The following is a 16919-nucleotide window of genomic DNA, read 5'->3' as shown; positions in this document are numbered from 1 at the left end:
ATCTTCTGAAGGATAAATCATTCGAACTTTTACGAGTAGCTTTTTCAATCACAAGAGCTATCCGCTTAATTACAATGGTACCTTTATGCAGCTGGTGCTCCTGTAGAAAATTGAGTACTTGTTGGAACAATTTCCATTTCCCATTCAATCTTGTATACCCCGAAGCTATATACATAAGATTACATAGATGAACAGAAAGACTACTCGCAATCCCAACAAACAGAGCCATTATCTCCCAACACGTCTTAAACTCAACAAGAGCCATTATCAACTCAATATAAGAGTACATACCTTCTACTTCAGCCTTAGCTATCTCGACACGCCTTCTTATAATCATTTGTTGAATTTTATTCCGAAGGCCGAATTTGAAATTTGATGACTCAACAACATCATTCCCAAACATTGTGTCTTCTCTTCGGCTTTTGAACCAGTTATATTTAACTTTGAATAAATCATCAATACTAAGTCCTAACGCAGCCAATTCTTGATCCGAAGTAGTGGAATTCGAAAAGTAATAGTGCCCAATCAGTTGAGTCTTCCTGGTCAAGGAACTGAAAACTTGATTATAGCTATCAGCACTACTATTATCAAGTTGAATACCATACTTGTATCTTAAATCTGCACTCAACTCCAACTTCTTCTTCTTGATGTTTTATCCTACCCAATCTTGCATGCAAAGAATAAAGAATAACGCCGTTGTTAAAGCTATTGAGCGATGTCAACTCTTCTGAAATTTTGTAGGAGTTGCCATTGTTACTTTCAGTATAACTGGAAAAACAATCACGTAATAACCCATAAAACTTTGTCTTCACATATTCTTGATCATTAAGATAATGATCGTCACCATTACCAATAAATTATTTGTTAGAATATTTGGTATGCATTAAACATTAGACCACATTAGCAAGTTACATTTTTCTTCTGGTGTTATCTTCCATTTCACCATACGAGTCTCCGTTTATTTCTGGTATCTTTTAAGTTAGATACCATTTGTAACAATAGGAGCTATTTTCAGAGAGAGAAAGAAAGAACTTGAGAGAAAAACACTTGGGTCTTTGATGAGAGATTTCTTTGTACATGGTCAAGTGTACTTGGGGTTTTGCTTATGTTCAAGGCATTGTAATCCATCAAGTGTAGAAGTTCTTTAGTGGTGACAAGTTGTAATCTTCTTAGTGCAGAGAAGAACATCCCAAGGAGAGTTCAAAGAGGATGTAGGCTCAAGTTATTTTGGCTGAACCTTTTAATTCTTGGTATTCATTTTATTATTTTTCTTGCTGATTTTTTCTATTGAAATTTGTGCATAATGTGTTTATTGATTTGTTGATTTTGTGTTTGTAGATGAAGCTAGTGTGAGGAAAGTGAATTCCCTAACAGTATTTGAACTCCTGAATCCTCGCATCATTCTCTTTAATGTACTCATCTACTTCGCTCGCTAATGTTTCCATCGATTTGGCAAATGCTGAAAAATCTTCATCCGAAAATTTTTCTAGCAAGAAATCTTCTGCTGCCATTATTGTAGAAGAAAAGATGAGAAAGAAGAGATTTTTTTTTGTGTTTCTAGAGAGAGAAGGGAAGTTCTTAAATTCAAAAATGAAGAAGAGGAGATGAGAGAGAAGGGAAGTTGTTAAAGTTCAAATATGTATATATATAGAGAGAGGGGCTAAGAAATGGACCGTTTTTCTCAAAAAGATTCTATAAACCCTGATCTATTTTCAATTGTGTAATTAATTATAGGAAATTTCTGTACAAAATAGCTGTTTCTGTGAAATTTAATTGGTTGAAACTACAAGGGGTTGATGAGTTACGGTGGGGATACATTTATGGTATATTTATTCCTGTCCACTTTTGTTTCAGTTAAAACACGTACAAAAATATTGGGGTTGGAAGTTTGAATATTTTTATTCTCTTGAGAAAATCTGCCACTTTTTTTACTCAATCAAATTTGTACTGAGAAAATGAATAAAGTGTTCTGAAACATCTGGAGGTGGCTGGGAGAATTGAGGTTTCGGTTAGTACGCAATCCCTCGTTCATCATACGAACTTATGAGGTGATTTTAATATTTTTGTGATTTAGTTTTAAGTATTTTTCTCAATTTAAAATTGGATTTGTTTTATTTGCCTTTCTTTTCCTCCAACTTTTAATATATTCTTATAGATTGGGGATTGGAAAACCCTTTCCAATACGGATTCTAGTTTGTTTGTCTAACAATATTTGTGATAAATTTTTTATTTTGTTTCTTTTCTTGTTTTGGTGGGAAAGTTTTATTTTTGTTGAGTTTTATTTGTTATGGGTTTGTGTTACTCTTCAGTAGCAGCGAACGGGTTGAATATTTGGGAATTATTTTGGTTGTGTGATTGTTTGTACGAGTAGTTGTATATTTAGTCATTTTATCTTGTTTTTTTGTTGCAATTTTGAGTAAATATTTTCCTATTGAAAATAATGAAGAGTGAAGGAAGCAACTAAGATGGTGTGTAGAAGTTATTGGTTTTTATGATAGACTAAATTTACTTTTTACAAATTATCATCAATTTTGATTGCGTTTTTGGATGGTGAATGAATGATGTATATAGTAAGGTAAACCATTGCATTTTGGACTGAGTACTACCATTTTTTGTTTCTATTTCTTACTTTCTATGTTTGTAGAACTTACAAGTACAAGAATTTTTTTTAAAAACTTTTGTTTGAATTTAAATTCCCCATGTTAATTTTGGAATGTTTGGATCTGTTATTGTATTAGGGATGATTAAAACAATTACCTTGGTTATGAATATTGATGATATATGATGCTTATGTAAGAAGAGTGAGATATTATAAGTCAGTTGTTGCTTTCTTCATCAAGTGTATTAATTGTTGTATTAATATGCATGTTTGTAATTTAACATAAATGGGCTGCTGCTACTGTCTACTGTCATTTATTTGAAGATTTTACAAAACAAATAACTTGAGTATCAAACTCCATCTACTTTTGTGATTGTACTGACAGATTGGGTTGAGAGAATTATACAAGTTCTTAAACTCTTTAAATTTATGTTGGAATGGTGGTGTAATGAGGAATATAGCAAACTGATTTATTTAATTAGTGATTATAACTAGTTTTGTTTAAGCTTTGTAGTTACATTTGTTTTAGCATTTTTTAACATTGTTGTAGGAGTGCTTATAAATAACAAAGGGTAGTTTTTTTATAATACAAAATTTGGTATATCTCTCTCGGCTTTGCCTCTTCTCTCTTTTATCATTTGTTAAATGAGATATTTGATATTTGGTCTTGTTCTACTCGTTTTCAAATTTTAATAACAAGAAAAAAAAACCATAATATGATATTTGGTTTTCTAACCATATATAGATTTGTTAGTGAAATATTACAACTTTCACAAACAATATTTCACAAACAAATGTCAGCAATTTTGGCTACTTTTAGTTTATGGTATTCTTTTCAACTTTAGTCATTCTGTAATATCTATGTATTTAATTGTTATGATTTTTTCAAGCCAGAGATTTATGAACGAGTAATATTAGATGTTGTTGTAGAATATCAAGATGTCGATACATATTCAAGTGTATTTATTACTGCTTTCTTTTCCTAGTTAGTAGATTTACTGATATGCTTATTTCCTATTTGCAGCTGTATTTTTATTTTCCTAGGTATCGTTTCCTCTTCTATATTAATTAGCTGCTATGTATGTATATGTATACCCCTATACTCTATGAAAAATATAGAATAAAAATTATTCTTTTACCACAGTAAGCTTCATGGTATCAGAGCCATAGTTGGCTTCTATGTTCACCTCTATTTTTCATTAACCAAAATAGAGCTCCTGCTCCTCAGAAGTACAGCCCTTCTGTCAACTACTCTTTATCATTATTTCATCCTAATCTATTATCTCTTGCTATTTGCTTCAATAGAAAATGGTGGAAACACATCTCCAAAGAGTGGCGACTCCTCTTCCACCACTAATTCTCAAAAATCTTCAACTCCAGTCACTTTGCTCCCATCAGATAGCACTGTTCTCAACGGTCAAAATTATCTTCAATGGTCCCAATCTGTTATGATGTTCATCAGTGGTCGAGGACGTGACGATTATCTTACTGGGGTTGTCGTTCAACCAAGTGTTGATGACATGCAATATAGGAGCTGGTGTGCTGAGAACAACTTGGTGATGTCTTGGCTAATCAACTCAATGACAACTGAAGTTAGCGAGAATTTTCTTCTCTACAAAACAGCACAAGATATTTGGGAAGCATCCCGAGATACTTACTCCAGCCAAGATAATACTTTTGAATTGTTTCATGTGGAAAATCTCCTCCACGACCTTCGACAAGGTGAAAACTCCGTTACCACATACTTCTGTGCCCTTAATCGATGTTGGCAACAACTAGATCTCTTTGAAATTTATGAATGGAGGTGTCCAGATGACAACAACCAATTCAAACAAATCATTGAGAAAAGACGTGTTTTCAAGTTTCTTTTGGGCCTTAATAAATCCTTAGATGAGGTGAGAGGTCGTATACTCAGTACCAAACCTCTACCTAGTCTTCGGGAGGCTTTTTTTGAGGTTCGTAGAGAGGAAAGTCGCAGGAAAGTGATGATGGGACAACCTGAATCTGCTGTAGAAATGGATGGATCAGCCTTGGTAGCCCTCAAAAACCAAGTCATACCCGATTCAACAGCGTTTAATAGTCGTGGGGGGCCTCAACATCATGACAATCGATATCGTAAAGGTAGACCATGGTGTGATCATTGTAAGAAACCTGGGCACTACAAGGAGACTTGTTGGGTGCTGCACGGCAAACCACCGGTTTGGAAACCAAGGTGAGATCGGGACAGTAGAAGCAATATGGTCTCAGTTGAAGCTGAAAAGACCCTGCCCAATGTGCAAAATGTGCCTTTCACAAAAGATCAGCTTGAGATGCTTCAACAGCTATTCAATAGGCCTTCTCAATCAACCATGGCTTCTGGTTTAAGGGCAGTCACTCAGCCAAGGTCTGATAATCATTCTTTACATGTTGCAAAGTCATCTTCTAGCCCTTGGATCATCGATTCTGGCGCATCAGATCACATGACAGGTGACAAGTCATTTTTCTCTTAATATTCTCCAGCTAAGAGTCGTCATACCGTTCAGATAGCAAATGGTTCTCATGCCATAGTTGCTGGGAAAGGAACCATACATCTCTCTAAAACCCTGACTCTTTATTCAGTCTTATTTGTTCCTGATCTTGACTGTAATTTGCTCTCAGTTAGCAAACTTAATAAAGATTTGAACTGTGAAACTAAATTCTTGACAAACTCTTGTGTTTTTCAGGATCTGGATTCGAGGAGGACGATTGGCAATGCTGAACTTTGCTCTGGCTTATACATCCTCAAAGGAAACAATTCCTCTTCATGTCGTGTTCCTAGTTATCAATGTCAAAATGTCAGTTTTGAGTCTAGTAAGGATAGTGAAATTATGTTGTGGCACCAACGATTAGGTCATCCTAATTTTATGTATTTAAAGCGCTTGTTTCCCTCGTTATTCAATTGTAAAAATCCAAAACTATTCCAATGTGATGTTTGCCAATTTTCAAAACATACTCGCAGCAACTATCCTCCTCAGCCTTATAAATCATCTCATCCTTTCTCTCTCATTCATGGTGATATTTGGGGACCTACAAAAATATCCAATATCACTGGTGCCAGATGGTTATTGTTATTGGTAGATGATCACACACACCTAAGTTGGACCTTTCTTATGAAAGAAAAATCTGAAACAAGTCATTTTCAAAAAATTTCATGCTATGGTTCAAACCCAATTCCAAATGAATATTCAAGTGCTCAAAACAGATAATGCAAGAGATTTCTTCAATTCCTCTCTTGGCCCTTACCTTGTTTCTAATGGGATCGTTCATCAAAGTTCATGCGTGGACACACCACAACAAAATGGAGTGGCAGAACGCAAAAATAGACATCTGCTTGAGGTGGCTTGATCATTGCTCTTCACTTCTACTGTTCCTAAAAGATTTTGGGGGGAAGCGGTTCTTGCTGCAACCTACCTTATCAATAGAATGTCTTCTAGAATTCTAAAGTTCAGAACTCCAATGCAAACTTTCCTTGAATACTTTCCAAAATCTCACTTGGCTTCGCAAATTCCTCTCAAAGTCTTTGGATGTACTGTATTTGTTCATATCCAGAGTCAAAATCAAGGTAAATTGGATGCAAGAGCCACAAAATGTATCTTTGTTGAATACTCACCCAACAAGAAGGGATACAAATGTTATTGTCCTACTTCCAAGAAATTTTTTCACTCAATGGATGTAACTTTCTTTGAACATCTTCCATACTTCTCCAACTCTACGATTCAGGGGGAGAACTACAGCCATGAATCACAGAATTGGGAATGATTTTTAGATTCGAATCTGCCAAATACTCATAAACTTCATTCATCAATTCCAACACCTCTAGACCAGCCATCAACTAGTACTTGTCCTAAGTCTACACATCCTGTGTTGGGTTTTATGCCCTTATAAAACCATGTCGGACATGTAGCACAATTTCATATTATCAATAAAAGTAGTAGAAATCATTTAGTTTGACAACTGTGTTGCTTGCTTGTTTTATTACATGATTATTAAAATAATACAAACATTTATAAAATCCCGAACATATGGATATTTACAATTATAATGACTAGGTCACAGTGGATTTTAGTTGTAATTATATGTTCAAAAGAACGAGTCCTAAGATTAGATCAGTGCATTGGATTTTCACTGATTAGGAAATCTACGATATGATCTACTTACACATTCAGGGTGTGATGTCTTGTCCAAGGCTTCGACCAAGTAGATAAGATTGGATGTATTTAGTTACATCAGACTAGGACCGATATTGATTATTGATTGATAAATAAGTATCGTTGTTATCAAATCTAATCAATGTCGCAACGTTGATCATATATTAAGTCGATCTTAATTTTGAGTGATAATATTCTGCTAATTATATTATTTAAATCTTTTGACTTGTTCGTTACCAGCTTACCCTACGGCCTAGCCCATACTTACATCTTGGAGATTTATTAGTGTAATTGAGTGGGAGTATTATTCATAGATACGAAATCTATAACTTCTGTATGAGAAGTGAAAAGATGATTTCCTTAATTGCTTTGTTCAAAAGGTTAAATGATTGAGATCTCATTTTTGTGATTAAGTTCACGGAAATATCATTTATAAGGAACTTAGTGGGAGTTAGGGATAAAATAGTGATGAGGGGTAAAACGGTAATTTGCACCCAGCTCGTTAGTAAGCCATCGATAGAGGATTGACTGATTGTAATGGTTATAACAATGGATAACGTATTTATGGTTTTGAAAATACGTTCTATGAATTCAAGAGTTCAATTCTGAGTCTATAGTGAAGTCACGAAGAATTAATAAGGTAGTGAAATTATTCGTAAATAAATTTACGGTAACTTGTTGGAGCTTGATTTCATGGATTCATGGTCCCCGCATCACCTTTGAGTAAATCATCTAGAATATCTCAATTAATTGATTTAATTATCAATTAGGATTTTTAAAGTTGACTAGGTCAATTTTGGAAAATTTACAGAGATATGAGATTTAGAGAATAAAAGAGAATATTTGGGTAAATTTATTAATATTGATAAATTGGTATCAATATAAATAAATAATATTAGATCAAGTTTCAAATTATAATTAATTAATTTGAATAAGGATTTAATTAATTAATTAAAAAATAAAAAATAAATAAAATGTTTTGAATTTAGGCCCAGTTGGGATTTAAATTCAAAACAAAGAGATTGAGCCCAAATCCATTTATGGCAGTCCAAGGCTTTTATTTTTGTTTATTATTTTTAATTAATTTAAATTTAAATAAATCTCATTAAGTTGCCTATATACAAAATATGATATCTAGGGTTTTCATAAGAGAGTTTCAGTTGATTGGTAAGTGAAAACCTAGACAGTCTAACATTTCTTGGCCACTCTCTCTTCTTCTTCTCTTCAAGATCTCTATCTCATGTGTTGAGAACCAGCCCACACTAGTTCTAGATTGATCAACGACTTGGTGAGGAAGACTGTGTTGCTGATCTTGTTCAATCTCTTAATAATACTCTACTATAGAAAGGAATCAAGGGTCAGAGATATTGAAGGATTGAGTTGTTCCAGTTCCGCTGCGTAATGTAAGTTTTTACTTTACTTTGTATTTGTATCAATTTCATAGGGGCATGTTCTAGGAATTTGCATGTTTGTTTGATAATATGTAAATTGCATGAAAATAAATAAAGATCCTGCAATGAGTTTTTCCAACATCCTGAACCTCCATTTCAATCTATTCCCCTTCTTTCTCCAAAAACTAATATCAAGGTTTACACAAGAAGGAAAACCTGTGAACAGCATGTGCCAGTTCAGCAAAGCCATGAGTCCAATCTGAGACCAATCAATCCTGAGATTGTGCAAGAAGAATCTGAACTTGACCCTCGTATTGAGTGTGATTCAGAGTTAGACAAGCCAATTGCTCAGAGAAAAAGAGTCAGGTCATGCACTCAACACCCACTTCAAAATTATTTGTCATACTCAAGTTTGTCTCAGAACTTCAGAGCTTTCATCTCAGCCCTAGATCAGATTCAGATTCCCAAGACTATTCATGAAGCTCTTTTGATACCTGAATGGAAGGCTGCTGTTCTAGAAGAGATCCGAGCCTTTGTAAAGAATGGGACATGGGTGATTACTGATTTACCTCCTGGAAAGAAGACTGTGGGATGTAAATGGATCTTTTCAGTAAAACAAAAGGCTGATGAGAGCATAGAAAGATACAAATCTCGTTTGGTGGCTAGAGGTTTCACCCAATCTTATGGGATCGATTATCAGGAAACCTTTGCTCCTGTAGCCAAATTAAACACAGTTCGAGCCATCTTATCTGTTGCTGTGAACCAAGATTGGCCATTGTATTAGTTAGATGTTAAAAATGCATTCTTGAATGGAGATCTTTTGGAAGAGGTATATATGGATGCTCCGCCAGGTTTTGAAAGTAACCACTCTAAGCACCAGGTATGTAAACTTCGAAAATCTCTTTATGGGCTCAAACAATCACCTTGTGCTTGGTTTGAAAGGTTTGCAAGAGTACTTAAAATAAATGGTTACTCACAATGTCAAGCTGACCATACTTTATTTGTCAAACACTCATCCAACAATAGAATTGCATTATTGATAGTGTATGTTGATGATATAGTAGTTACTGGAAATCATGAGGAGGAAATCAATCATCTAAAGAACTTGCTTTCCAAGGAGTTTGAGATCAAGGATCTTGGGCAGTTGAGGTACTTCTTAGGAATGGAAGTTGCTCGTTCCAGTCATGGTATCTCTGTCTCTCAACAGAAATATGTTTTGGACCTTCTAAAGGAGACGGGAATGAGTGGGTGCAAACCTGTAGAGACACCCATGGATCCTAACATTAAATTGGAGCCTCGTGATGAAGGAATAGTGACAGACAAAGGGAAGTTCCAACGTCTTGTGGGTAAATTGATCTATCTAACTCATACTCGCCTAGATATAAGCTTTGTTGTCAGTATAGTTAGTCAATTCCTGAGAAATCCTTCAGAGGGACACATGGAAGCTGTATATCGAATCTTAAAATATCTCAAAAAGGATCTTGGAAAAGGTCTCATGTTTAAGAAATCTCTCAATCGCTCGCTTGAAATTTACACAGATGTTGATTGGGCAGGGTCCCCAATTGATCGAAAGTCAACCTCTGGCTATTGCTCCTATGTATGGGGTAATTTGGTTACTTGGTGAAGTAAAAAGCAACAGGTGGTTGCTCGCAGTAGTGCGGAGGCTGAATTCTGTGCTTTAGCTCATGGAATATGTGAAGGGATCTGGATAAAAAGACTGTTGGATGAACTTAGAATCAATGTAGAAGGCTCCATAGAAATGATGTGTGATAATCAAGCTGTTATTGCCATAGCCAAAAATCTAGTCCATCATGATAGAACAAAACATGTGGAAATTGATAGACATTTTATAAGTGAGAAAATTGAAGGCAGAGTAATCTCACTAAAGCATGTTCCTTCTCGTTTTCTGATTGCTGATATCCTTACTAAGGCTCTACATCGTCCAAATTTTCAGGATATGAGTTCCAAACTTGGTTTGACAAGCATATATCGTCCATCTTGAGGAGGAGTGTAGAATATCAAGATATCGATACATATTCAAATGTATTTATTACTGCTTTCTTTTCCTAGTTAGTAAATTTACTGCTGTGCTTATTTCCTAATTACAGCTGTATTTTTATTTTCCTAGGTATGTTTCCTCTTCTGCATTAATTAGCTGCTATGTATGTATGTATATACCCCTATACTCTATGAAAAATATAGAATAACAATTATTCTTTTACCACAGTAAGCTTCAGTTATTAACACCCCTCCTCACACATTCCCCTGTTTGGTTGGCGCTTGAACACATTTTCTAATGTTTCGATTGGCCCTTTTGTTTCATCAATGTGTTTTTGTTAATGGGTTTTCATATTCTTATGTCGAATCTTCTTTGATTAAATTGTATGTTGTTGGGACAATTGTTCTAAGGATGTCTATTATTGGATGCCACTGACGAGCATGTGAATTTGATGAAGCATTATTGTTGTTCAGTCAAATGCAACAGCGCACGAAACACATGTTCTCTGGCCAAGGCAATTTCTCCGGCGATCGGAGATCCGAAGCACAAGCGTCAGTCAATAAGAGCTCCCATGGTTCTATCTCAATGAAAAAAGCCTCTATATTAGGCATCTACAGAGAGATTTTCTTTGATCCCCATTTTTTTTTCTTCGATTGATTTATTCTGGGTAAGTAGGAATCATGCTTGCGATTCTACTACTGAGTTTTGTATAATTCTCTTTATTGCTTTTAGTATATTTAAAGAAGAAATGTTAATGGTGGAAAAGGTGGGGCAATAAGAAGGTAGTTATTTTGTTGTGCACTTATTCATGAGTTAACGAGTAATGGTATTTTTTTTGTCAGACGAGTAATGGTACTTAAGAAAATTCGCTTGTTTAAAGTATTAAACCTAGCTGGAACATAAGGACTCAAATGCCATTTGGAATTGCTAAACCACTTTTTTACTTGCATGAGGAATACAATACTCAAAGTATGCACACTGATATAAAGCCTATTTTAGTTTTATTCCAAAAAAAATGAAATATGAAACCAACCAATGACTCATTCTTATTATCATCATGATTATGTAATGCTCTATATAAAATTGACAACTTAACTCTTTTTTGCTCAAAATTAATGTTGTTTATATATTGGTTTTGTTTTGATGTGAAAAGTTTAGTTGAAGTTTAAAGTATTTATTGTAAATCGTGTTGTGGGAAGATTTGGTTAGAAATCAAGAAAATTTTATTTGTTTTTTTTTCTTATTTTTGTTTGTGTTAGTAACATAATATGGTCCTGGCAGGGTTTGGTTATACGGAATTGGAGTATTTGATTCTGGGTTTGGTTTCAGCTCATGGTTCGGTTAGTCCCTTGTACCATACCATGGGTTGGAGAGGTAATATAATATTCTCTCTATGTTTATAATGGAAGTGTATAAGTATGTATGCTAGTCTTGTTGATTGTGGACTGTGTGCTGATTTCATATCTAATATTTACTTAATAAGTCAATTCATTGTTCAGCCAAAACAAGTTTCATATGCCATCTTTGATGACTACTACTGAACTCTTCTAAATCCATTTTGTGGTTTGAAATAAGTCATTTAATTACCATTTCTTACTGCTACTTTAGGATGGACGACAATCATTCTTTTAATTTCTCTTATAAAAGAATGATTGGTTTTGAATTTGCAATTTATGGTTAGCAAACATTCAATAGTTGCTGATGTTTCAATACTGGTTGATGTTCTGGGTCATCTTTTACTTAATTTTAACTTTGCAGGCAGCTAGAAGCATCTCTTGGGAGGATGGTTATTGGTATTGGGTCAAGGCAGGTGTCTTAAAACAAACATTAGTCTTATGACTGGTGATATGTTTTGCCAGTATAAACAAGCCTTTTAAACCGCTTATCAAATTTTCATACTTCTTTATTGTTGGTGATGTAATCATTTCTTTTTATTTTGTCATCTTTCAGATCTTTTATAAGATGATTTTCAGGCTGATTTAGGAACCTGGGCTCAGACAAAAACTCAATGCATAGAATTCTGCATATCTCACTCCTTTAGAGCTCCACTCCTGCAATAGAATATTATAAGGTTGGTGGAGGCCTGCCATAAACCACCTGAAAAGGAGTAGACTCAATAACAGTGTCAACTTGTATTGTAACAATACTCAGCCCAAGCTAGCTACTTCATCTGCTGGTTGGGTCTAGAACTAGTGAAACATCGCAAGTACATCTCCACTATTCGATTTACAACTTCGCTTTGTTTGTTCGTCTATTTGAGGATGATATGCTGAACTGTAGTTGAAACTATTACCATTCTTTTTGAATAATTGTGACCAGTATAAACTTGTAAACGTGAATCACGATCACAAGCAATAGTCCTGGGCTTGCCATCCAACTTGAAAATATTTTTCAAGAAAAATCTATACAACTTCGAAAGCAGTAAGGATGAAATTAGGGGACGAAATGTGAATACTTGGAAAGACTTTGTAAGAATGGGCATTCCATCAATAAAACCTTCCATAGAAATATCTTGGGGATGGAGTAAACCTGTATGAGCTAACTGCTCTGTTTTATTTTGTTGGCACACATCACAAGCTGCAAAGAAGGAAGAAGAAATGAGAGAGGAGAAGTTGTTAAAGTACAAATAATATATATGGTAAGAAATGGTGTTAAGTTTGGTATTACTCGAAGAGATTCACTACTCTATTTTCAATTGTCTAATTATAATCTAATAAAGAAAACTTTTCTATGAGTATATTTTTGTACCAAATTTTTTGTATGAGTTTTTGTAAGTACCGTTTCTTTATTTCACTAGGAGACGCATTCTAAAATCAATACTGATTATAAATATTAATATATGCAATTAAGATAAATCTCATCATTCAAATACTACATCCATATATATATATAAATATATATATATATAAATATTTACACTAGGTGTGCTTACACATTTGCTTAATCTATATTCAATTTTATTTTATTAGCAACTAATTTTTGTTATTAACGAGGATGAAATATTTTAGCTAATTGAGTAACGATGCAATCTTCATGTAATTTATAAATAATTAAACACTGATATACTTAAAAAGCACAGTAATAAAATTTATAACATAATTCGATAAGAAAGCGTTGCTCACAGTGTTGTACGGAATTTCTTTTAATGATGATCCAACACTGTTCTCTTCTTACATTGCCCTTAATGGAGAAGACATTCGCAGGAATAATAATTTAGTAGAAATACAAAAAAATACGAATTTTTATGTTGAATTAATCATTAACAAAATGAAACATTGAAACTCGTCCAAAATTAGCTCTCATATGGAGTGTTCTCTTTTTTGCAATTTTGTTGCCAACAGTTACAAATTTTCAAGAACTCCCAAGTCAAGAAATTATTATTAGAGCAGGTGCTTAGTTTGTCTTCTATGATTGGACCAAGAATTATATAGTTGTTTTCTTATTTGAGTTTAAAACTAAAGATTTATCCTCTCTCTCAAAATGTCAAACAATATTTGCAGGAAATCTTACATAACATTCACGAAACATTAAAAACAATGGTCAAGTCTTCGAAATAAAACTATGGATACACACAAATCACTTGTTGCTATTCAAACAAGAGAGACAACAAGTACTCCAAACTTGGGTTCTAGTAGTTTTAGCATAAAACATTAAGGTTCCTGTTTCAAAAACCTTCATTTAACATGCTTACTGAACCATTGTATCAAGTCCTCGTGAGCCTCATCTGCCTTCTTAATAGTATATGTGTCTGTAATATTATACCTTATAGTCCATCCATGCCGAACTCCAGGATATATTTTCACAAAGGACTCGATCTATATACAAAATGAAACACCATTAATGACGAAAATATCTTACCATGATCGTGGACTGGAAAACACAAAAATATAATATCCTACCTCGGGTTTTCCTTTTAAGACCTCCTCAAATTGTTTGACGATCTCTGGATGGTCAAACTCTGCTCCAAGTACTGCCAATGGAACCTTAACCTCTGAAAGTATTTGAATCATGGATTAATATTTTTGAGTTGAGAAAGAATGAGTCAAGTTTAACATAAAATGCAAAAATTGGAGTTTTGGTGAAGTGAAATACACAAGAGTTTGAACTAAAAGTTATCTTATAATTTGTAGTTGTTTCAAAGTATCATATCACTATGTATATCACTATGTAGTACCTTTGATGTCATCCACAGTGACGTAAGATTGATGTAAGAGGGCAGCAGCCTTAATAGAGTCGCACTTTGCGAGTTGAATTGCAGCCTTGGCTGAGAACAGAACAAATCTTGGTCAGCTTAGCGTAAGTAACAACTAGATATATGGTTTGAACTAACAAAGTCAGTCACTGCTCGTGATTGAATTTGTTCACAAGTGATTGTCGAATTTGCCAAAATGTCATCTAGATACCATAATGGAAAACAAAGAAGTATGTCAACAAACTTACCACCCCAACAAAAGCCTGCAGCACCTATTGCAGAATAGCCTCTATTTTTCAAATCTTGAATCACTACTTTGGCAAATTCAAATCCCTCGTCCTATTGGAACAAGCAAAAGATTTCAGAACAAGTATAAGAGAGTTTTAATACTAGAGTACAACAAATGCTTCCAGAAGTTAAATTAACTTGACAGTTAGGAAAGATTAAGATGCTAACAATAGCAACTATTGGCCTAGCTGAATCTAGAATCAATTTTGCAGAGCCCACAACATGAAAACTTTCACCTAACTCACCAGAAACAATCTTAAGTATCTATTACTAATATTAAGGACTATCAAGTATGAATCAAAACACTAGAACCAACCGTGCTATGATCTTTAATCCAAACGCTCATAGGCCTTTTAGTATCTGCACGAACAAAAGGATCCCCCTTCAAGAAGTCAGGAACGGCCACAAAGAATCCAGCAGCTGCGACTTTGTCGGCCACTTTCCTTTACAATAGGCAGAAGCTTGTATTAGTTTTCAAGAGGGCACACAACATCATTAATACAAATCACAACTTATTTTTCTCAAACAAAAAAGAAAAAAAAAACTGTCATGCAAGTGCTTAATAGCGAGTCTTAACGAATCCATGAGAGGTAACTCAAATGGTCAGACAAGTGGTTTGTGCCGCTAAGTACCTAAATAACAATTGTTATAGTTTTATGGTTCCCAAATATTATAGATAGATGGAGAGCTAGTAAGAAAAAAACAGTGAACTTGAATGGTCCTTTACGTAAAATTTTCCTTCTAATCAAACATTGTAAATTAACAAAGCATTTTGATCCCATCAATTTAATCCAGTACATCACACGATACAATGATAACTATACCTTAAGTTTGGAGCTTGATATCCTGCAATATTAAACATAAAAAGTATGAGTTTGGTGATGAAGATGGAATATAAATCACACTAATTAAAAGCTATCAAAAAATACTAAGCAGGGAACGAGAAAGAGACTAAGGAATAAATGCATAAATTAAAACACCTAATCTTAAGATTATGTACAAAGTAAGTGAATAGTCTTCAAATCACAAACTTAAGTATGCATCTTTTTCTTCTTCAAAAAAGAAAAAAGTATGCATCTTTTTCCCTATTAAACCCATTTTTGCTCAAAGAAAGTTGAATAAGAATATAATTGTCAAAAGGAGAGAAAAGAAATTCAAACAAGCAAAGTCCAACAAACCCATTAGTCTACAGGAACTAAAATTGAGAACCCATCAAACAAAATGAAAAATTTATCCAAAAGAACAGTAGTGACACAGAATTTCAAGCCAGGGCAAGCGATCAAATTAGTAAGAACCCAATATAATAAAAAGCTTAAATAAGAACAAAATAATGATAAAATTACCATATACATCAGAAATAAGAACAGCAGCATGCTTAGAGTATGGAGAACCGATGACATAGGTGGGAAGGCCACCAAGTTTCTCGACATGGCCTGCTCCACTGTGTGGATCAAGGATTGGAGGGTCTGAGCAACACAAAGGTCCTGCTCCACTGCTCCACTGTATAGTTAGTATATCAGTTTCAGAAGAAGAAGAAGAAGATAACAGATTTATTTTTTTCTTTAAGAGGAAGAACAAGCTTTGAACATTTGCTAAACAATATGAAACCCAAAAACCCAGTCAGTCCTGGGTATAAGGGAGAATCACACTATCTAATAAATCAGTAAGGAACATAATCTTTCTTACACAAAAAAATGACAGCATTTGAACAATAAGAGCCCACCACAAAATTAGGGAGCCCATGCTCTGTGGCCACCACCAAACAAAACCTTCTTATGAAGAACAATTAGAGAAGAGAAATGAGAACAGAAATGTGGGAAGGAGGAGCGAGAGAGACAGAGGGTGAGACGTGAGAGAAGAAGTAAAAAAAAAAGTCATTGTATTTATTTTGTTTTGTTTAATATTTTTATAATCATATTTAATGGATGAATTATTAAAAAGGGAGGATAGTATTAGTTGGTCTTTATTTTATTTTTTTTAAAATTGATCAAATTTGAACTGACTTTTTTAATCAATTATTTTTTTATTTTTATAATCGAAATGCACAATTCATTCAGACAAAGTTGGCCATATTGCAAGACTAACATCAAATGTCCTCAACCGATTTAGACATCAGCGCTCACTTGGCTTGGCCATATTATGGGCGCACTCTCAGTGAAGCCATTGAAGGCATTGAATGAAATGACCATTGACCAAGTTTAAGTAGTTTCATTTTTGTTTTATAATTATTACAATATTTACACGTTCCCCAATTAATTAACCAATTCACAAATTAGTTCATTTA

The 16919-nt window shown here is 34.1% G+C and overlaps 1 protein-coding gene across 1 annotated transcript; it reads right to left on the bottom strand.

The window, feature by feature from the left end:
* Window positions 1-13617: 13617 nt before the first annotated feature.
* On the bottom strand, window positions 13618-16509 carry LOC133819286 (endo-1,3;1,4-beta-D-glucanase-like). The gene is made up of 8 exons (XM_062252483.1): window positions 16322-16509; window positions 15979-16135; window positions 15460-15481; window positions 14952-15078; window positions 14596-14686; window positions 14330-14419; window positions 14055-14146; window positions 13618-13970 (listed from the first exon to the last, which is right to left on the bottom strand). The coding sequence occupies exons 1-8, from the start codon at window positions 16376-16378 to the stop codon at window positions 13830-13832; spliced, it is 777 nt and encodes a 258-aa protein (XP_062108467.1). The 5' UTR covers window positions 16379-16509; the 3' UTR covers window positions 13618-13829.
* Between the last annotated feature and the right edge of the window lie 410 nt (window positions 16510-16919).

This window comes from Humulus lupulus, chromosome 2 (assembly GCF_963169125.1).
Source record: "Humulus lupulus chromosome 2, drHumLupu1.1, whole genome shotgun sequence".
Lineage (NCBI taxonomy): Eukaryota > Viridiplantae > Streptophyta > Magnoliopsida > Rosales > Cannabaceae > Humulus > Humulus lupulus.
The sequence above is the reverse complement of the archived record's forward strand: the minus strand, read 5'-3'. Positions and strand labels throughout refer to the sequence as shown.

Coding starts and splice junctions, on each gene's coding strand:
- LOC133819286 (XM_062252483.1), bottom strand. CDS start 16,378: ATGGGCTCCCTAATTTTGTGGTGGGCTCTTATTGTTCAAATGCTGTCA. Junction 15,079..15,459: donor TATCAAGCTCCAAACTTAAG/GTATAGTTATCA, acceptor CCTATTGTAAAG/GAAAGTGGCCGACAAAGTCG. Junction 14,147..14,329: donor CACTGTGGATGACATCAAAG/GTACTACATAGT, acceptor AAATACTTTCAG/AGGTTAAGGTTCCATTGGCA.